This window comes from Xenopus laevis, chromosome 7L, assembly GCF_017654675.1.
Source record: "Xenopus laevis strain J_2021 chromosome 7L, Xenopus_laevis_v10.1, whole genome shotgun sequence".
Lineage (NCBI taxonomy): Eukaryota > Metazoa > Chordata > Amphibia > Anura > Pipidae > Xenopus > Xenopus laevis.
The window spans coordinates 136,569,610-136,593,534 of NC_054383.1; the positions used below are offsets into that span (position 1 = coordinate 136,569,610).

Genomic DNA, 23,925 nt, shown 5'->3' on the forward strand with positions numbered 1-23,925 from the left:
CGAAAATGATAAAGGATCACATACATGTCTTAATTATCATAATAAAAGCAATTACAGGTATTAGATTCGTTATCCGCAAACCCGTTATCCAGAAAGCTCCGAATTACGGAAAGGTCATCTCCCATAGACTCCATTTTATCCAAATAATCCAATTTTTTTTAAAATGATTTCCTTTTTCTGTGTAATAATAAAACAGTATCTTGTACTTGATCCCAACTAAGATATAATTAATCCTTATTGGAAGCAGAACCAGCCTATTGGGTTTATTTAATGTTTATATGATTTTCTAGTAGGAAGATCCAAATTATGGAAAGATCCGTTATCTGGTAAACCTCAGGTACTGATGGTTTGGGATAACCAGTCCAATACCTGTACTTGATCCCAACTAAGATATATTTAATTCTTATTGAGAGTAAAACCAGCCTATTGGCTTTATTTCATGTTTATATGATTTTCTTTTTTTTTTATATAACTTATATTTTTATTGATGAACAAGAAAACAGTACATAATCCTGAGCCATTATGTTTATATGATTTTCTAGTAGATTTATGGCTTAAATATCCAAATTACGGAAAGATCCATTACGTGGAAAACCCCCAGGTCTAGAGCATTCTGTATAGCAGGTCCCATACCTGTATAATAAATAGTCATGGGCGAATTTGCGAAATTTTTTTCCCGGCAGCAAATCGCGCAAATTCGCTGCGTATTCACGGCTGGCGAATAAATTCGCCCATCACTAATAATAAACCATACCTATATAATAAACCAAACCTGTCCTGATTTGATTTCATGTATCCACTATAACATTGCTGCTTATTGCAGCTTTCATTGCCTGAACCTCCCCAAAAAATGTCCTTTAGTGAATGAGTCTGTATTTTGTATATTGATATGAACAGTGTTGGCTATTTTACAGAATGAGGGAGGGTATCCCTTGCCTGCAGGTAAAAGGTAAGTAGTAACCAGTATACAAATACAGCACATTTACATTGTCACTGATCATCCTTATTCTCTCACTCCAGCCATTATTATTATTATTATTATTTTTATTATTATTGTTATTTTTATTTTTATTATTATTATTTGTATTATTATTATTATTTTTATTATTATTATTATTATTATTATTATTGTTGTTATTATTTTATTATTATGATTATTATTATTTGTATTATTTTTATTATTATTATTACTCAATGGCATTTCCCTGTTATACATACATAGTTTCTATTAAGAAAGACCTGCACATTTCACCCAAGTACAAAATGCAGTAGGTGATAATTCAATTTGCCGCCATTCTTACGAGTCCTGCGCAATGGGACACGCACATCATTCTCCTGATTTGCTCCTGATTCTCCTGAAAGGGTCTGGACGCCGAATCTTCCCATGAAATTCATTAAGGCTCCAACCTCCTCCTGCTGAAGAGAGACCAACTAAAGGACCACTTTATTTATACAGGTATGGGATCTGTCATCCAGAATGCTCGGGACCTGGGGGTTTCCAGATAATGGATCTTTCTGTAATTTGGATCTTCATACCTTAAATCTACTAGAAAATCAATTAAACATGAATAATCCCAAAAGGCTGGATTTGCTTCCAATAAGGATTAATAATATCTTAGTTGGGATCAAGTACAAGTTACTGTTTTATTATTACACAGAAAAAGGAAATCATTTTTACAAATTTGGATTATTTGGATAAAATGGAGTCTATGGGAGATGGCCATTCCGTTATTCAGAGCTTTCTGGATAATTTTTTTTAAACAAATCCCTTTTTAACTGGGTTCATTTACCACTTTGTCACTTAACAGAAAAACAATGAAATTTTAGGTCAATGATTATTACAGGTGTGGGATTCTTTATTCGGAAACCCATAGTCCAGAAAGCTCCGAATTACGGGAAGGCAATCTCCCATAGACTCTATTATAATCAAATACTGTACATGATCACACAATACCAAGCTTACGCGCAGTTAATACAGGGTCACGTGATACCGAGTTTACACGCAGTTAATACAGGGTCACATGATACCAAACTGACAAGCAGTTCATCCAAAAACTACAAGGAAAAAACATGACTTTCATGGGAGAACAGGACTTCAGACAAGTGACCTCTACACCTCGGGAATGTTCCAAACTGACCCAGGACAGAGGGAATGCTGGGGGACACATGCTGGGATACATGGAATGCCAGATGCTGAAAGGTTTTAAAAACCTCCGTGAGCCCCCTGGAGGGTGATATTAATGGATTTACTGGCACAGGTGTAGGTCAAGGTGCAGGCAGAGACAGAGATTTGCTTTAAGGTGCCTATAGATTTAACATTACCATCTTAGCTCCATTGGTTGCAGGAAAGATCATTGGTTTTCTATATAGACATGTTACAGCTGAATCATCAGATATACATATTGAAACAATAGAATTCTACCTGTATCTGACAAATCAGCACTAACACAATTCAGCACTAACACAATTCAGCACTAACACAATTCAGCACTAACACAAATTCAGCACTAACACAATTCAGCACTAACACAATTCAGCACTAACACAATTCAGCACTAACACAATTCAGCACTAACACAATTCAGCACTAACACAATTCAGTACTAACACAATTCAGCACTAACACAATTCAGCACTAACAGAGGCTGATGGTCGGGTTCCTTCAAATTCGCCCGATTGACAAGTCGAAAGATGTCCAAGTCTTCTGCCGATATCAGCCGGCTCATCTCCCACCGCACGCTTCAAATATTGTAATAAAATACATTCTGTACGATATTATCGATGCGTCTATGGCCACCTTTAAGGTCCCCTTACATGAGCCGATAAAAGCTGCCGACAGGCCGAGTCATCAGCTTAGGGCCCGTGTGTGAGACCATCCGATGGGCTTCCCTGATCAACATCTGGTCAGATTTCGATCGGGCAGGTTAAAAAATCAGGGCCATTTCTGTAGGTTTCTACGGTCCCGCGACACAACCACCCATTTTGGATGCATTATGATCCGATTATTGAGCCCTACGGCCCACGATCAGATCAGCCCTATAATGTCCACTTCAATGTGGGCATATCGGGAAAAGATCCGCTCATTTGGCGACATCACCAAACGTGCGGATCTCTACGTCTATGGCCACATTTAGTCTGGAGAGTGGCTCTTTAGCACTCGGTATCATTAAGGAGTTAAAAGGATTCCAAGTACAGACACACTACATAGTGGTCCTTTATTTACTTCTAAGAACAGTGCAGCCCTACTGGAAGAGTTCTGGTCTTTATACACTGACAGACTAATCGGCAGCTTATAGGGCAGCGTATGGAGCCCTCCGATGGGATATCCCTACCGATGCCAAATGGGAAAGATTTAAAAATCGACAACCAAAATGGTTCATTGATGATCGATATGATACAATTATTGGGCTCTAGTGCCTATGATTGGATCAGGCCGATATCGCCCATCTCAAGGTGGGCATATTGGTGAGTGATCCACTGGTTTGGTGAACTTGCTAAATGATAAGACTGTTTATATGGGCACCTTATGGGCCAGACAAGACCCCTCAATATCTTCCCTTCCCTAATTCATAGCTAACCAAGGACCCTAAAGACTTCTGTGTTATGATTATGTGTAATTAAAGGCACTGGTCACATTATTATTATCATTATTAACATGTATTTTTAGAGGACCAACATATTGCGCAGAGCTGTAAAATAACTGTGTTTATACAAAGAAATAACATGAACTACAAACATAGAACATACAGAGTTAAACACATAATGACCAGTACTGGTCAAAAAAGGTGAGGAAGGACATGTGCAAAAGAGCTTACAATCTAAAAGGGGAATGGAATGAGACGCAAGGTGTTTAAAAGCAAACATCTTATTGGCTGTTAACAGTTACTGCTCTGGGGCAAACTGAGTGTCTTTTTATTACATAGGGGGGTAAGACACAGGAGCAATTCTGCTAAGGAGTATAACAATTATAAATACATTTAGGTTTATATAACCTATAAATACATATTTATTTAGATATTTATAAATATAAACTTCTGGTGTGCTAACTGGCAGCCAGAGGCCCTCTTGGATCATATGACAGACATATGCCTATCTTTATTTTATTATTATCCAGCCCCCCCAAAGTGAAATAACGAATAAGTGAAATGATGGTGAATTTGGTTAAACTCAGCTGTCCTGGTGTTCAGTTCAGAGAGCTGCTAGCCCTGTGCCGTATAACAGCTTCTCCTTGCCCAGAAAGTGCTGCTCGGCCGAGTGTGTCAGTCACACCGGATTGCACAAACTTTGCTGAGAATTCAGCTGCCGCCTGGGAGACGAGGAGAAGGGAGGGGAGAAATGTCAGGGCAAATTACTCTTGACAGTGTTAATATGGGCACCTCCTAGCAGTAATTACATGTAAATAAATAGTGAAATGGCTCTCAGCTGGAGCCCTGCTCTTGGATTCCTCTAGCAGATGGGGCTGCCCGTTATTTGCTATTTCAGCTTATAAAGCAGCTCCTTAGAGAGATTCGCTCTTCTACCGATTCTTAGCGAGCGCCGAGGATTAACTTTGTGTGTGCCAGCTGCACCCACCATCTCTACGCCCCATTAGGAGAAAACACCCTACATTTAGCAAGTGTGAAAATGCTATTTTATATAAAGGGGACGTAAAGCCCCCTGGGAAACGTTTTGTACAATCCTTATTTTCAGTTTTGAAATAAACAAAAAATAAACAAGAGAAATGCAGGAAACAAAAGTGGAGGATACTAATAATCATATAACTCAAGTAGTGTACAAATCATGACAACAACAACTCATTATAAAGCAGTATTCCTTAAACTGGGTTCATATTCTAATTATCCAATTGCGTGGGTTTGAGCCTATAATACCAAGTTAAAGTCTAGGGGGCAGATTTACTACAGGGCAAAGTGACTAACGCTGGTGACGATTCTATAGCGTTAACGGTTTTTGGCACTTTGCCGATGTATTAACAAGCGCAGGCGTTATTTCGCTCGAGAAAGAGATAGACACTAGCGGTGATTCGCACTCTATCGACAGGTGAATTTTCGCTCTGGCGAATGGATATTACTCCGCATATTCACTAAGATGCGGATTTTACTGAACGTTCCCTCAATCGCCAGACTTGCCTTTGCCAGCTCACACCAGGAGAAGTGCAATGGAGTGCAGAGATCTTCCTCATTCTCCTGTTACTTACATCATATTTTTTAGTGGAAAAAACTTCTACATCCAAAAAACGCTGGCGACTTTTCCTTTTTTCAGAGTGATCGCCTGCAAAAGTCCTTAAAGGGATACTGTCATGGGAAAATAATTTTTTTTTCCAAAACACATCAGTTATTAGCGCTGCTCCAGCAGAATTCTGCACTGAAATCCATTTCTCAAAAGAGCAAACAGATTTTTTTATATTCAATTTTGAAATCTGACATGGGGCTAGACATTGTGTCAATTTCCCAGCTGCCCCTGGTCATGTGACTTGTGCCTGCACTTTAGGAGAGAAATGCTTTCTGGCAGGCTGCTGTTTTTCCTTCTCAATGTAACTGAATGTGTCTCAGTGGGACCTGGATTTTAGTTGTTTTTAGATCTACCAGGCAGCTGTTATCTTGTGTTAGGGATCTGCTATCTGGTTACCTTACCATTGTTCTGTTGTTTGGCTAATGGGGGGGAAAAGGGAGGGGGGTGATAACCCTCCAACTTGCAGTACAGCAGTAAAGAGTGATTGAAGTTTATCAGAGCACAAGTCACATGACCTGGGGCAGCTGGGAAATTGACAATATGTCTAGCCCCATGTCAGATTTCAAAATTGAATATAAAAAAATCTGTTTGCTCTTTTGAGGAATGGATTTCAGTGCAGAATTCTGCTGGAGCAGCCCTATTAACTGATCCATTTTGAAAAAAAATTTTTTCTCATGACAGTATCCCTTTAAATTTTTTTTGGCTCACGGATTCCCCCATATATTTCCTAACTTATGGAACATAATCTATACAGTGGGCTCATGTGTAGGGCAATATCACAACTCTACTGTCTTTAATAAGGTTCCCTGGACTTGTGTAATGTAATGAATTTGCTTCAACTTTAAATTTCCCGCCGTATGCAAATTAGCCTGAGCGAAGACCTCTAACGAAGTTGCGCTAGGACTTGCTCGCATTGTCGAAGTAACGCTAGAGAAAATTCATCAGTGTTTCCGGTGCCCTGGACGCAACTTTGCACTCAGCGTTGTCTGAGCGAATTTTCGCCTGGTGAAGTGTATCGATGGGTGTGAAACTGTTGCTGGTGAATTTTCGCCCTTTAGCGAATCTGCCCCTAGGGGTTTGTACGAGTATTGTTTTAGTGTTCCGTTGTCTTTTAAGTATTTAAGTCAAGGTTCCCATATGTTCCAGTATTCTTTTATTTATCATATGTTATTTCCTCTATTTTCCTTGTCTCCTCTACTAGGGCCATCCATTCTGCACGTGATGGAGGTTGTGGAGATGGGAAACGTTTAGTCGGTGATCTGCACCAGCCTTATAAGTTCTGCACCAGTAGTAGCGCTGCTACAGGACTGCTCTGAGATTCAAAATAGGCCCTGGTATTTCAGGTACACAGAGGCCCAAACAGGCCACACAGTATCCCAATATATATTGACTGTCTATGGCAACTTACAGCAGCCCCTGTGGCATTTGCCAGAGCCCACGGTTTGCCAGTCCGGGCCACTAGCTCAGCAAACCTGGGCAACACTTGCTATCCTCAGCACAAAGCAGCTTTCTTTCTTCCGAGACGATAGGAATTCCTGCAAATTGTTTGCCTGGGTCACACTTATCTTGTGCCTTTGATATTACATTTCCAACATTTATTATAAAACATCATTTTATGTTGCCGGCGATAAGATATTTCTTTTAATCTTTGCAGAACAGGTTCGGCTGCGGGAAGAGCCAGCTAAGCATTCGCTAGGATATTTTTTGGCAGCCCCTTTCATCGCTCATTTTGTAAAACAAAGCTCCGTCTCAATGAATAAGTGATGAGAAGACAATTTAGGCTTTGCTCAGCCTACAACCCACAACAACACCAGAAATCACACCTTTGTGAAACGTGTGCAATTGTATTAAAGGTTTGGGATGGATCTAAAAGGAAAGGCCATTCCCATGTCGGGTTTGCGCCGACTAGGTTTCCTTCCCCTTTAAGACCCTTAAGGGCAGTGGCACACGGGAAGATTTGTCGCCCGAGATTTTTTAGACGCGGCTGCGGGCGACAAATCTCCTGAAAATGCCTCTCCACTGCAATCGCTGGTGGCATGCCCAACTGATCGCTAAATCGCCCGAAAATGCCTGCAGAGAAAGCTTTGTGCGATTTTTGATTTAATGATCATTAGGACATAACGCCAACGATTCCTATTACCGGGAATGGAGAGGCATTTTCGGGAGATTTGTCACCTGCAGCCGCGTCTAAAAAATCGCGGGGCGACAAATCTTCCCATGTGCCACTGCCCTAAGTCTACTAGAAAACCATATAAATATTAAATAAACCAAATACACTGGTTTTGCTTCCAATAAGGATTAATTATAAGGTACTGTTTTGTTATTATAGAGAAAAAGGAAATCATTTTTAAATATTTGGATTATTTGATTATAATGGAGTCTATGGGAGACGGCCTTTCAGTAATTCAGAAATTCAGAGCTTTCTGGATAACGAGTTTACAGATAATGGATCCCAAGCCTACTTATTTACACAGAGAAGAGCTCAAAGGAGCCAAGGATTGAGAAAGTGGAAATGGTGCATAAAATGATAGCAGAGTGTTTACCAAAGAGGAATGTAGAATTATGAAAGACTTGCACCGAAATACACTATTCGGCCGAACCCCTGAACCCTTTGTGAAAGATTCGGCCGAATACCGAACCGAATCCAAAACCAAAAAAACAAATCAGTTTATAAAAGGCTGATGGCAATTCTTCTGTGTCTTAAAGTGGCAGATCTATTTGTAGACCTACTTTTGCCTCTCCCTGCACCAAATCACGCGCAGGATTCAAGATCAAGAGCAGGGGCGTAACTACAGAGGAAGCAGAGGGCCCAGGAGGTATAGGGGGGCCCCATGAGGCTCAAATTCATATACAATTTCAATACATTTTGGTAAACCAGGACAACCTCTGGATATGTTTGGGGCCCTAAAATTAGTTTGCTGTGGGGCCCAGTAACATCTAGTTACGCCACTGATCAAGAGTCAAGAGACTGTAGGCAAGACATAAGGGCAATCTCCTGGAAACAGGGACCTATGCAGCTCAGTGTTTCGGTGGCTAGTAAATGACCTCTTGGCTTGGGTCCCTTGTTAGCGAGGATGAGACCTGCAGGCTCCCTCAGCATCTGAACAAGAGGTTCCTGGGTGCACATTCACTTACAAACATGCCTCCATTATTTAGGAAACAAATATCTTCCTTCCAGCTCGCTCCTTCTCAAACACCTTCTTGTTCAGCTCGGTAACTAATCCCCTTATCTGAGCACAGAGCCGCCGGTGAGAAGGAGCTGGATAAAAGCAGATGCAAAATTAGCCGAATTCCGCCCCTGGCTCCCACCACATAACAAACACAGAAGGGTAAATCCATCAGCTGCAGCACAGACTCGCTTTCCTCTGAGCCCAGCGCTGATTCTTCATGGAGATAAAAACAAGGAACACTTTTATTGGGTTTGTTTTGCTTTTCTTTCACCCAAGAACAGAAGCCGCAAGATATTGAGAGTTGATAAAGGAGAGCTTAATAAACCCAACTTGGAGATGAGATTGATAAAAAAAAGTTGGCTCAGATATTCTATCTCCCGCTGCCAAGTAAATCATCAAAGAGACAACCAGGCAGGGTGCTGAGCACCTTACTGTACGGTCATATCCGGCACTTAAAGGGATACTGTCACCGGAAATTTTTTTCCCCCAAAACGCATCAGTTAATAGAGCTGCTCCAGCAGAATTCTTCACTGAAATCAGTTTTTCAAAAGAGCAAACTGATTTGTTTATATTTAATATTGAAATCTGACATGGGGCTAGACATATTGTCAGTTTCCCAGCTGCCCCCAGTCATGTGATTTGTGTTCTGATAAACTTCAGTCACTCTGCTGAAGAACAACCTGGAGGACAAAACTGGCCAACAAAAATAAGTAGAACCAGTCTTCTGGCACTTGGTCTAAGGACAGTATTACTATGAAACTGAGAAGCAAGACAATGCAAGTGGAGTATCAATGGACTGCCCAACATGCTAAGTCTGAACCTTACCTAAACTGCTTACTTTAGCTGAGCAGCGTGCCATTGTTGTAGCAGGGGTCGGACAGCTCGCTTCTTCTTACACAAACAACATACCCGCTCCTACTCATACATACAGAACTAGAAGGGATATTTGGGCACATGGCAGGCTAGATTACAATGTTCTCATGACAAAGGGGACCGATACGGCAGCTCATAAGGTTCATCTGGGACTACATTAATTGATAGCACACCCGGTTTGGGTTTTTAGAAGTATTTGTGAGCTGTCGGTACATCAGGGATTCCAATTTTCATTAGTTCCTAGGAAATGAAGTGAACCCAGGATGTCTGTTTCCCTTTCTACCCCAGTTATTTTGCACTTGGGCAGCCAGTATTTATCACCGGTGCAACACCTGTCATTGTGGCATCTGGAACTAACGGCAAACTAACGGCAAACTAACGGCAAACTAACGGCAAACTAACTGCAAACACTTGCTGTCAACTGACCTTTCCCCTGCAGAAGACTCCCTGGATCCCAGTGTGTTCACTACTACTTGTGCAAATCACTGTGCACCATGTATTGTTTATATATATACACGCACAGGGCCACCATCAGAATTTGCTGACCCCGAGCAAAAAAGAAATTGGTGAACAGGGCTCCCCATAAAAGTAAAAAAAAAAAACATCGATGGTCAGGGCCCCCCATAAAGAAAAAAAAGACCATTTGTGTTTTAATTGTTCTTAGCCTCATCGGTTCCCTTTGTCGGCTTCAACTCCTATTTTAGCTGTTCGGCTCCTACATTGGTGACTTAAGGGGGCCCCGGCTAATCTTGGAAGAGCAATACAACCAGGCCCCCCCTTAACATCTAAAAGCCACACTACAGACTGCATTTAATACTCAGTTCTATAGCCTATCACTGAGCTTTCCTGTGATCTAAGCAGTGATGTCACAGGGCCACACCCCCTGCCAACCCCAGAGGAGCTCTAAAGATTAGAAACTGGAAACACCTGATAGCACTGAACTTGCCCCTGTGGCCCTCCATAGGGTCTCCAGGTTATATACACATACTGTATGATAACATGATTTTACATGATTTTGGAAGCTGTAACAGCACCAGGACAGGTTTTATGGTAAAAAAGAAAGGCCTGCGGCATCAGAAAAGTCCCTTAGGGCAGCGGTCCCAAATCTTTTTTGCACTACGGACCAATTTCAAACAAGACAATTTTTACGAGGACCGAGGGTGGGGGGATTTAGATGAGCAGGTGCATTTAAGGCTTAACAAAAAACTGTCCAATCAGTATTTTGGTCTTTATCGCGATCAGTAGAAAACTTCCTGGGCTTTGCACATTGCAATGGTACGTCAGGGAGCTGCAGGTAATTAGGGACCTTTGCATTGTTTTTGCAGCTATTATAGACTGAAGCAGGGACCAGAGGCGGCTCAGTTCGGCACAGCCCGAGGCCCGGAGGTTGGGGACCCCTGCCTTAGGGAGACAAACACACAAATTAAAATACTAATGGACATGCTACACCTTGAGGCACATTTATGAAGGGTTGAATTTCGAATTGTCGTTAGCTTTTAAAAACTCCCATAAACTCGGAAATTCTGCCAATCGAAATGTATTAATAAAATCGATTTTTTAAAAGTAGGGTGAATACAATCGATCCGAAAACTCGAATCGAATTCTAATCGAATTTGATTTGAATTTAAAAAACTCGATTCAGGCAACCCGCATACTTGCCCGCTTGGACCTGCTACCCAACCCGCAAGTACCTTATCCACAACCCGATCCGTGACCCGCTGACCATCAAAAAACCGGAAGTGACGTCATTAGAAGTAGGCGTGTTCAGAAAAAAAAGGTGTGAAACCCGCTATTGAGAAGACCCGCGACCCGACCTGCAAACCCAGAGAACCGCCAACCCACGTCTATACCCGCTCCTGAAACTTCTTTCTGCAGGGTACCGCAGTTTTTGTGGGTAACCCGCGGGTATCTGACCCACTGCAGGATTCTAGCCTGGGGCCCAATGGGGTTACTGCTCAAGGCCCCCCCTCCGGCCCCTAGCTGTGTTGGCACAAGGCGCTGCGTTTGTGCGCATGCAAGCGACGCTGCATTTGAACGCATGCATGCTGCGCCAAGTACGCACCCACTGTTTTTGCAGTGACCTCCCGACTAAGGGAGGTTGCGGCATTAAGAATCGGAAATGGGTGCGGATCTGGGCTGGTGGGTTTTTTCCTGGTGTCCCGCCGGCCCCTTCCTACCCTGGTTACACCACTGGGTTTTTCTCTACAGCTAGATGCTCAGTCCAAAAGCTATTGAATGGTAAAGCCAACTAATTATTCCAAAAAGAATTCTCGCCACTAGAAGGCGCAGTTTCATTAAAGTCTGCAGGGTGATAAGGGGTATATGCCCCTGCCCGAGCAATCATGGCTCCTTCCACTCATGAATAATAATAAATGAACAGATATATAGGACTCACAATATTTTTCATTTAACATGTATATAAAAATAAATGTATACTCAAAGCTAAACAGGCTACAATTCCCCATTAAGAGAAACGTACTCTTTATAATTAGGGTTTTCTTCACACGTGTTTCCTTTACACTATTAGTGCCTAAAAAAATCAAGTCAACATAACCCTTCTTATACATTTTATACATTATCCCAAGCAAATGTGCTGCTATTGACCTTCCTATTTGTTCACCCGCAACTCGGCTGTTGCAAAATGAACCCAAGAAGCTTAGAGAGAGAACCCAACTCTTGTGAATCCAACAACAAGTCTTGGCCGCAGCCGGTGGTTTTATGCGACTCTCCTTCATATGGAAACGGAGAGGAGGTATTAAATAAAAAAAAGAAATAAATAAAGAAATCCTAGGAAGAAAGAGGCTCCCTTATCTCTGGGAGACAGTTGTCAGGAATCACTTTGGCTCAGTCGTTTTGTCTCCATGCTACTTTGCTGTCAATCCGGCCTCAGGACATGGATCAAAGGAGAGAGCCGAGCTCTGCTGACTCCCCTGATCCCCTCGGTTCACAAAAAAAAAAAAAAAACCCAAGCGAAGGAGAAGCTTCAAAATAGGAAATGGAGAAGAGGCGAGAAAGTGATATAGCGAAGGAGGAGGGAGAAAGGAAAGGGGGCGCATAGGGGAACACATACATGATCAGGTGGAACCAAGAGAACCGAACATAAGGGGCCGAGATTCCCAAACGTTAAATCCGCTGCATGAGACTGCGCAGCATTGTTGGGTCGGTGGGAAACGAGAGGGTTAAAAACGGAGCGGAATTGTTAGATGAAAGTTGTTTTTTTTTTTTCTATTTTCATTAATAGTGATTACTGTTGTAGCGGCACGGCTGCCTTTAGGTGATTTATTTCTACTTATGCAGAAGTACAGGAATTACACGTAGACGGATGTACAAACTGCATGTAGCCCCGTGTATAAGTGTCATTTAGGCAAGTGTGTAAATTGTATAAAGACGACACATAGAGAGAGAAGTGTGGACATTGCATGTAAATAAACTGTGTGTGTGTGTGTGATACCTAAATGTCATCTATAGACATACACCGCAAATATAATATCCATTGCACAACAGTATGTATAACACAACACTATGTCTAACACAACACTATGTCTAACACAACACAACACTATGTCTAACACAACAGTATGTATAACACAACACTATGTCTAACACAACACTATGTCTAACACAACACAACACTATGTCTAACACAACACAACACTATGTATAACACAACACTATGTATAACACAACACTATGTCTAACACAACACAACACTATGTCTAACACAACACAACACTATGTATAACACAACACTATGTATAACACAACACTATGTCTAACACAACACTATGTCTAACACAACACAACACTATGTCTAACACAACACAACACTATGTATAACACAACACTATGTATAACACAACACTATGTCTAACACAACACTATGTCTAACACAACACTATGTATAACACAACACTATGTCTAACACAACACTATGTCTAACACAACACAACACTATGTCTAACACAACACAACACTATGTATAACACAACACTTTGTATAACACAACACTATGTATAACACAACACTATGTCTAACACAACACTATGTATAACACAACACTATGTATAACACAACACTATGTCTAACACAACACAACACTATGTATAACACAACACTATGTATAACACAACACTATGTCTAACACAACACTATGTCTAACACAACACTATGTATAACACAACACTATGTATAACACAACACTATGTATAACACAACACTATGTATAACACAACACTATGTATAACACAACACTATGTATAACACAATACAACGCTATGTATAACACAACACTATGTCTAACACAACACAACACTATGTCTAACACAACACAACACTATGTATAACACAACACTATGTATAACACAACACTATGTATAACACAACACTATGTATAACACAACACTATGTATAACACAACACAACGCTATGTATAACACAACACTATGTCTAACACAACACAACACTATGTCTAACACAACACAACACTATGTATAACACAACACTATGTATAACACAACACTATGTCTAACACAACACTATGTCTAACACAACACTATGTATAACACAACACTATGTCTAACACAACACTATGTCTAACACAACACAACACTATGGGGCCCAGTTACTTAGCTCGAGTGAAGGAATAGAATAAAAAAAAATTCGAATTTCAAATGATTTTTTTGGCTACTTCGACCATCGAATTGGCTACTTCGACTTTCGCCTACGACTTCGAATCGAACGATTTGAACTAAAAACCGTTCGAATATTCGACCATTCGATAGTCGAAGTACTGTCTCTTTAAAAAACTTCGACCCCCTAGTTCGCCACCTAAAACCTACCAAAGTGCAATGTTAGCCTATGGGGAAGGTCCCAATAGGCTTTGTAAGCTTTTTATGATCGAAAAAAAAACGTTCGATCGATGGATTAAAATCGAATAGCACTAAATCCTTCGACTTCGATTTAACTTCGACAGTCGAATATCGAGGGTTAATAAACCCTCGATATTCGACCCTATATAAATCTGCCCCTATGTATAACACAATACTATGATGGGTGAATTTATTCGGCAGGCACAAATTCGCGGCGAATTTTCCTGTTTTTTGCCTCCGGTGATGGTTTTGACGCCGGCGTAGAAGTTTTTTCGACGCCGGTGACTGTTACAATGCTGGCACCAATTTTCCACTATTTTGGATTCGGCCGAATATCGAACCGAATCCTAATTTGCATATGCAAATTAAGGGTGGGAAGGGGAAAAAAATTTTTACTTCCTTGTTTTGTGACAAAAAGTCACACAATTTCCCTCCCCGCCCCTAATTTGCATATGCTTAGGTTTGGTTGGTTCGGTCAGTGACCCTGTCAGCCAGATGACATTTTAAATTGCAGATTAAAAAAAGATAAAATCAAAAGCTGAGGACCATCTGAAAAGTTGCCATTCTCTATACTGGAGACTGAAGCTGTACTGTACACTTCAGATGGGGCTTTACTAGTACAGGTATGGGACCTGTTATCCAGAATGCCCAGGACCTGGGTGTGTAACTCCCAGCTACCTGCCCTTCTTTCTCATAGGGAACTTGATCCCCACTGTCTATGGTATGTGACCTGTTATCCAGAATGCCCGGGACCTGGGGTTTTCTGGATAACGGATCTTTCCATAATTTGGATCTTCATACCTTAAGTCTACTAGAAAATCATGTAAACATTAAATAAACCCAATAGGCTGGTTTTGCTTCCAATAAGGATTAATTATATCTTAGTTTGGATCAAGTACAAGCTACTGTTTTATTTAATATTTATTAAATATATGGATTATTTGGATAAAATGGAGTCTATGGGAGGCGGCTTTCTGGATAACGGGTTTCCGGAAAACAGATCCTATACCTGTACTTTACTAGTGCTTTACAAAGAGTATGATGTGTCCCTCTTTTTCTATTCTTCTCTGGATGATCATGTATAGAACTGTGATATCAGGTACATCAGGTGTAGCAACTGGGAGATGCAGTTCTGCAGGAGTAACAAAAGCTTGTCCCTGTAACACAGGGTATGGGACCTGTTATCCAGAATGCTCCAGACCTGGGGTTTACCGGATAACTGATCTTTCCATAATTTGGATCTTCATGCCCTAAGTCTACTAAAAAATCATGTAAATGTTAAATAACCCTTCTAATAAGGATTAGTGATGGGCGAATAAATTCGGCTGGAAGAAATTCGCCGCAAATTTCTGCGTTTCACTGCCGGCGAATAAATTTGTAAATCTTCCCCAAAAATTTGTCAAAGTTTTTTGGACGTGTGTCGGAAAAGTTGTTCGTGTCAACACTATTCGGACGCCCATTGACTTTAACTTGGACGAGGGCGTCAATTTCCGATTTTCACATGAAAATGTCAGATTTTCAAGATTTTTTTTGTGAAAATGTCAGATTTCACGATTTTTTCACAAATGTTTCGACGGCAGAAATTTGCCCATCACCAATAAGGATTAATTATATCTTAGTTGGGATCAAGTACAAGCGACTGTTTTATTATTACACAGAAAAATGTAATCACTTTTAAAAATTGGGATTATTTGGATAACATGGAGTCTATGGGAGACGACCTTTCCGTAATTTGGAGCTTTCTGGATAATGGGTTTCCGGTAGGGATGCACCGAATCCATTATTTGGGATTCGCCTGAATACCGAACCGAATCCAAATTTGCATATGCAAATTAGGGGCAGGAAAGGAAAAAGTGGAAAATTAGGATTTGGATTCGGTTTGTCCAGGCACAAGGATTCGGATGAATGCTGAAAAAGGCTGAATCCCGAACTGAATCCTGGATTTGGTGCATAGTTTCCGGATCCTACACCTGTAAGTTACAGGAGCATCTGTATATATGAAAGTCACAGCACCATCTTTGCTTGTTTTACCGGATTCATTTCATGCCTTTTATTCTCATTTTCTGTCTCTTTGTCTCCCCAAGATGAGCTTTCAGCCTTATCAAGCTTCTCAGGGAAAATGCCTCCGAAAAGGAGTTTCCCCCCATTATATCAATTAATTTTGCATTCCGCTATAGTTTAGGCAAAGGAATAAAATAATCCTTTCAACTGCCCAGGTGATGATATAAGCGGCGCACACTACGCATAATAACTAGTCATTTATTGATAACGGTTTATATCATGAAAATGTGGATTTAATTCACGCTGCAGAAGTGATAAATAAAAACATAAGGGGTTAACACGAAGCGCTGCTGAATAAATAGAATAAATAGAATAAATAATATAATATAATTCTTTATTTTTTGTGAGCGACAAGACCAGGCTGGAATTCTCAGTTCTGTTGCTTCTCTGGGGAGAGAAATCCCAGCTCCGGCCTCTGAACTGAGAGATGATTTGTGCTTTTCTCACGTGTAATGGAATGTGCAGCGTTTAATGCCCCCCCAATACTCCCCCTATACTCCCCCTATACTCCCCCTATACTCCCCAATGACTGACGGAAGCAGGTGGCCAATATCCCTCACTGCGATGGGAGAGAATCGCTTCAACTTCCACAAGCTTTACAACTTGCCAATAAAATGTACAGGAAAAAAAAAGACGGGGCACAAACTGGAACCCCCACATCTTCCGAAAGAAACACCACGTTGGATGGAAATAGAGCTGCATTGCTGGATAACTGTATAGCAAAATACGCAGAAAACAAAGGGAAATGAAAACCTGTCATCCAGAAAGCTCCGAATTACAGAAAGGCCGTCTCCCATAGACACTATTATAATGAAATCATTTTTAAAAATAATTTCCTTTTTCTGTGTAATAATAAAACAGTCGCTTGTACTTGATCCCAACTAAGATATAATTAATCCTTATTGGAAGCAAAACCAGCCTATTGGCTTTATTTCATGTTTATATGATTTTCTAGTAGACTTAAGGTATGAAGATCCAAACTACAGAAAGATCTGTTATCAGGAAAACCCCGGGTCCCAAGCATTCTGGATAACAGGTCCCATACCTGTACTTGATCCCAACTAAGACATAATTAATCCTTAGACTCCATTTTATCCAAATAATCCAAATATTTAAAACTGATTTCCTTTTTCTCTTATTTCCAATAAAACAGTCGTTTGTACTTGATCCCAACTAAGATTTAATTAATCCTTATTGGAGGCAAAACCAGTCTATTGGGCTTATTTCATGTTTCTAGTAGACAAAGTATGAAGATCCAAATTACAGATCCATTACCCGGAAAACCCCAGATCCCAAGTCATCTGGATAACAGATCCCATATCTGTGTTGTGAAATATTCATTAGACTCAAGTTTCCAATAAGGATGAATTATATCTTAGTTGGGATCAAGTACAGGTATGGGACCTCTTATCCAGAATGCTCAGGACCTGGGATTTTCCGAATAATGTATCTTTCCGTAATTTGGGTCTTAATGCCTTAAATCTACTAGAAATTCATTTAAACATTAAATAAACCCAATAGGCTGGTTCTGCTTCCAATAAGGATTAATTATATCTTAGTTGGGATCAAGTACAAGCGACTGTTTTATTATTACACAGAAAAAGGAAATTGTTTTTAAAAAATTGGATTATTTGGATAAAATGGAGTCTATCGGAGACAGCCATTCTGTAATTCGGAGCTTTCTGGATATTGGGTTTCCAGATAAGGGATCCTATACCTGTACAACCTACTGTTATTATTTCAGAAGAAAAGGAAATTATTTGTAAAAATGTGGATTATTTGGATAACTTGGAGTCTATGGGAGACGGCCTTTCCGTAATTTGGAGCTTTCTGGATAACGGGTTTCCAGATAACGGATCCCACACCTGTACTGCTTTGTATTTGCAATGTTTACAGATCAGCATTATGGTGTATTGTCTGATTCAGCAGGTATAAATTATACAGGTATGGGGCCTGTTAGCCAGAATGCTCGGGACGTGGGGTTTACCAGATAAGGGGTCTTTCCATAATTTGGATCTCCATACCTTAAGTCTGCTAAAAATCATTGAAACATTTAGGGGTTGTTTTTCAAAATCTGAACGTATCTGATTTTTTAAAATAAACTACAATAAAAAAGTAGAATCCACGATTTGACCTTATTTATTATTTAAGCACGATTTAAAACTCGATAAAATCGAGCAAAAAAACTAATTGTACATTTTTTTTTACATTTTTTTCCCCAAATCTCTCGATTTTTTTGGGGCTTTTTCCTGAAAAGTCTAAATTTTTCAGATTTTTCCCCGAAAAGCCCAATTTAGTCTGATTTTTGGCCTTATTCCGGCACAGACCACAGAAACTTCCAAATAGGATACGGACCTCTCCCACTGACGTATACAACCTCCGGCAGATCTGAGATGGCTGATTTTTGGATTCTGACTTTCCATCCTCGGGGTATAATAAATCTCTAAAAATTCAAGTTTTTTTCCCCACTAAAAATTCTGATTTCGAGATTTAAGCATTTCGACTTTAATAAATAACCCTCTAAATAAACCCAATAGGCTGGTTTTGCTTCCAATAAGGATTAATTATATCTTAGTTGGGATCAAGTACAAGCGACTGTTTTATTATTACCCAAAAAAGGAAAATCTTTTAAATATTTGGATTATTTGAATAAAATGGAGTCTATGAAAAGGGAAATCATTTTTAAATATTTGGATTATTTGGATAAAATAGAGTCTATGGATTTTGTATAGATTTAAGGGATGAATATCTGAATTACGGAAAAATCTGCTCATTGTCGGACTGGGACACCAGGGGCCCACCCAAAAACCTTAGACTAGGGGCCCACCAAAGAACCATAGACCAGAGGCCCACTCTATGTACTATTATTCTTCTTCTCCTCTCTCAACCTAGTCTCCATTTTTACATGCTATAATCTATTATTCCATTTATTTAGACTCTTTGTTCTCAAAGAAATAGGAAATGGCCATAAAATAGGCTTATTTAGCAGCACAAGGGCCACTGACACCTGGGCCCCCCCGGGAGTTTTCCTGGTATCCTAGTGGGCCAGTCCGACACTGGATCTGTTATCCGAAAAACCACATTCTGCATAACAGGTCCCATACCTGTAGTTAATGTGGCCTTAATATGAGTAGTAAAATAGGCGACAGTACTACGGCTGTATGTGAATCGAAAACCAGGAGAAGTTGGGGCTTTTTTCATAATGAAGTGTGAGTAGTGAGTAGTGAGAATTATCACTGTCTGACCAATCAGAGGCCTACAAAGCATGCGGTCACCCCTATATTGCCACTGCCTTGTGATCTCTCCCAGGCTCTGTTATCCAGACACAGCAGCAGCAGCAAGAGACAGACAGAGAGCTGAGACATTCACAGAGGAACAAATCCTTAATTCTCGTCCCTCAGCCTCTGTAATGCCAGGATGTCGCCAATCTGCTTTGAGGGATGGAGAGATTAAGAAGAATAAAAAAAAAATGGCAATAAAATATGTGTGAACGAGGGGGTAATTGTGGACAAATGCAGCATTGAAATTCATTTCTCAGCTCTTTTACACACCATTTCAATCTTATTTTCTGCTTGTTAATGAGATCTTGTTGGTCGAGGGTGGGCCGAGCTGCCCAATATCGCCGGGTAATTGCACATAATTTTCTCTTTACCAATGATTTGCATCAGTTTTTTTATTACTAATTCTGTACTATTTAACATCCCTGGCAGTTCCCCTCCCCTGCCCAGCAAGCCTCATATTTAATGCTTATTATAAGCACATTGCAGTAACGACGGAGTAGCAGCGGGCGACCCACCAGGCTGGAGACACTTCTTTTACTGCGTTGCTCTCGGATGAAGAAAAGAAAATCGGATTCTGCTTTCAACATCAACATTTTCCAAGTGGGAATATTATAATAAAGTGTTTGAACTCACTACATATACTTGGATACTATGGGGGTTATTTATCAAAGTCCGAATTGATCTCAATATTTGCTGCTACAAACTCCGATCAAATCCTCTCATGATTTTCACGCTTATTTACTATTACATTTTCCCAAAAATGTGCTTTGCGGGGAAAAAAAAACAGATTTTCACGATGTTTTTGGATTTTTTCATCTAATTTTCAAGATTTTTCGGGAAAACTTTGGGGTATTGCACGAAACCCAAATCAAAGAATCTTTAGGACTTATATAGAACCTCGACGGGTCTGAGATGCCGGATTTTCCGATTCTGACTTTTCCATCCTCTGGGTTTAATAAAATCCGAAAAATTCGTGGTTTTTTTAAAAGTCAGATTTTATAAAACAAAAAATCACAAACCCTTCTTAATTTTTGCACTTGAAGTTTAGTAAATAACCCAATAAATGAATCTTTCCCAATCTTTCCCATAAGATAAGACCATATACAGTGGAACCTCAATTTTACATCCCCTGATTTAAGTTTTCCCTCATTTTACATTCTTGTTTTGGGGTCCCACTGATATATTATGCATTTATAATACATTTCCCTCATTTTACATTTTCAAGGATTTTACACCTGGTCCCCTGAAAAACATAAAATAGGGGTTCTACTGTATCAGTATGGAGTTGGACCATCACACAAAAAAATGCATTCACTGTCACAGCTGTAAAACAATCTGATCTGATCTGATTATTATTTTAAAAGGGGCTGTGCTCACACAGACGCATGTATATGCCGAATGCAGGTGAAATGCAACTTGCTGCATTCCTGCATTTGCCACTTACATGCGTCTGTGTGAATACAGCCCCCTTCAAAATGATTGACTGTGTCTACGCCTGTGCTCCCCTGCGGCTGAACGGAAGAAAGCGCAACGCAGGGGAGCACAGGTAAAAACGCCCGTGTGTAAGGGCCCTTATGTGCAGCCATGCATCTAAATTAATTACTAATTAGCCACGCAGGCTGTGGATTCCATATGTGTTCGGCTTTAAAGGGGTGAGGTGGCAACCCTAAGGGCTCCACACGGGCGTTTTTTCCTGCGCTCCCCAGCGTTGCGTTTTCTTCCGTTCAGCCGCAGAGGAGCGCAGGAGTAGACACACTCAATGTAAGCACCAAACGGAGGTGGGACACGGCATGTTGCATTTCACCTGCGTTCGGCGCATACATGCGTCTGTGTGAGTACAGCCCCCTTCACATTAATTGAGTGCGTCTACTCCGGCGATCCCCTGCAAAGCGACTGGAAGAAATGCAACGGAGGGGAGTGCAGGAAAAACCGCCCATGTGTAAGAGCCCTTAGTCTAGATCTCCACAAGCGTTTGTCTTCGGATTGACAAAACGCACGCTACAAGCCGGATGGAGAAGCAGGCGTCAAGATTCTAATTGGACTGAATGAAAAGTCGCAGGTAAAAACGACATTACATCCAACGCAACACGACTGTCGGATGTGGTCGCAGAAAGCAGCATCTTCATCCGACTTTTCATTCAGTCCAATTATATTGTTTTGTCGTTGGGCGTCGATCCGACGAAATTATATCGTTTTGTCGATGGGCGTCGATCCGACGAAATACGCTTGTGGAGCTCTACCCTACGGATAGTGTCCAATAAATATGTTAATTGCTGATTTTTAAGGGGAAACACAATATTCACTTTGTCGGCCTATGGATAATGTATCAGCCAAATAGTTTGACAGCTGCAACAAGAACATCAATTAATACCAATGAACAAACAATACAATAACAAGATCAAACATTCTGTGCAACCCTCATACTGTAAAGATACTGTATTGTCTACTGTATTGAGGAAGCTGATTGGTTCAGCGAAACGCATCAGGTGGAGGTGCCGTCATGGTGCGCTGTAGGGGAGAACCACGAGGGAGAGAAAGACGCCGGCGGCAAAACATTTATCAAAGCTCGAATTTCGAATTCATGCCAGTTTTAAAAAACTCCCCATAACTCCCATTAATTTGAAATTTGACCAAATGAAATTCACATTTTTTTAAACTTGGATGAATTAAATTGACTCAAAAACTTGAATCGAATTCGATTTGAATTTTAAAAAACTCGAGTTTTTTCTCTGAAAAAAACTTGAATATCAGGAAGGCTGCAAACAACTCCAAATTGATCCCTGGACGTCTCCTATTGACTTAAGCAGCAATTCAATAGGCTTTAGGTGCCGAATAGTCAAATTCAAGTTCTGAAATGTCCAGAGTATGATAAATCTCTAAAATCAAATTCGATTAGAATTTTAAGAACTCGATTTGAGTTTTGACTCAGAAAAAAACTTGAATGCTGCAAACAACTCCAAATTCATCCCTGGACGTCTCCCATTAACTTAAACAGCAATTCAGCAGGTTTTAGGTGGCAAATATTCAAATTTGAGTTCTTAAAAGGCCAGAGTATGATAAATCTCGGAAATCTAATTTGATATGAGTTTGAAAAAATCGATTCGAGTTTTTTCTCTGAAAAATACATGAATGTCAGGAAGGCTGCAAACAACTTCAAATTAGGCAGGTTTTAGGTGGCAAATATTCGAATTTGAGTTCTTAAAGGGCCAGAGTATGATAAATCTAGAAAATTCTAATTTGTTTAAAAAAACTCGAATTCAATAACTCCCTAGTCAAATTTGACAGTTTTGACCATTAAGAAAACTTGAAAATTCTCATTTTCAATTTCCACCCTTGATAATTCTATTTCCTAGAGACACTACTGGGGTCCCAATGTGCCCCCCTTGAGATTGGGGCTTTCCTCTCTAAACTCCTACCCTGCCTCAGATGCTTCTCCGGATACATTATATTATATATAAGTGCAGTACAGTCATTTCCTTTTGCAACTGTCAGTTTCCTTACCTGCGGGGAGAGGCCATTATTGACGGGGTTCATGTGATTGGACGGCCCTCCTGGGTTGATGAAAGTGTCGGAGTAGCTGGAGAAGCTGTGTCTGGCACCATAGGCAGAACCTGTGTCAGCAGCTGAAAGGCCTCCCTGGTGCATTGAAGAGGGAGGCAGAGGTTGGGGTCTATGAACTGTGCTTCCGACATCTATAAGTAAAAGGACGAGGCACAGGTCAGACAACAGTGAATTTTAGAAGCAGAACAAGTAATGTAACATAATAAACATCCCACGTAACGAGTGTCACAACAGAGCCTTTTCTCATTGAAATTAATTTAAATTGCAATTGATTCAACTGCATTTGATCCATGACCTTTGCCCAGAGAGGATTGTGGGAATCAAAACTCCCTGGCACTGACCTATCAGAAATAAGAAGTAAATGTATTTCAGTACCTATAATAATTATCATTTGGTGGGTATTTTAGTGCAAGAAACCGTTTCTGAGCATTTATGGGTCAAAAAAAAGCTATTCCTTCTTCCTATGATTGTAAATAACAGGGTCCTGACCTTGGCCAAGGCTGGCTGCGGAGTAGGAGGAGTCTGGGAGCTGATAGTGAGGCAGCGCCGGCATCCCAGTGGGAGGGAACCCTCCAGGGAGCAGGTGGTTAAATGCTGCGAGTTGATTGGCTCCTGCCTGTTTGCGCCAACGTGCCCTGCGGTTGCTGAACCAGACCTAAAAGAACAGGAAAGGAAATACAGCTGATAAATAACCAGCACAATAATAAAGGTTCTTATTATAAACAATTTACAAATTGTACCATGATGTAATAAATCCTACATCACCTTCAAACAACTAGTTATTTTCAGACAGATCACCAAAAAGAATGACTTTTTCCAATGACTTTCTATTTTCTATGTGTCACCGTTTTTCTAATATTGAAGTGTAAAGTGTCATTTTTT

General features: G+C 40.5%; 1 protein-coding gene across 4 annotated transcripts in view; it reads right to left on the minus strand.

Annotated features, from left to right (window-relative positions):
* pax7.L (paired box 7 L homeolog) overlaps nt 1-23,925 on the minus strand; it is a 113,903-nt gene that overhangs the window by 19,227 nt on the left and 70,751 nt on the right. For all 4 annotated transcript variants that reach the window (XM_018224609.2, XM_018224607.2, XM_018224608.2 and 1 more), the window contains 2 exon segments: nt 23,533-23,698; nt 22,984-23,174 (listed from right to left, as the gene is read on the minus strand). In XM_018224609.2, the coding sequence (XP_018080098.1) occupies nt 22,984-23,174; nt 23,533-23,698 (357 nt within the window).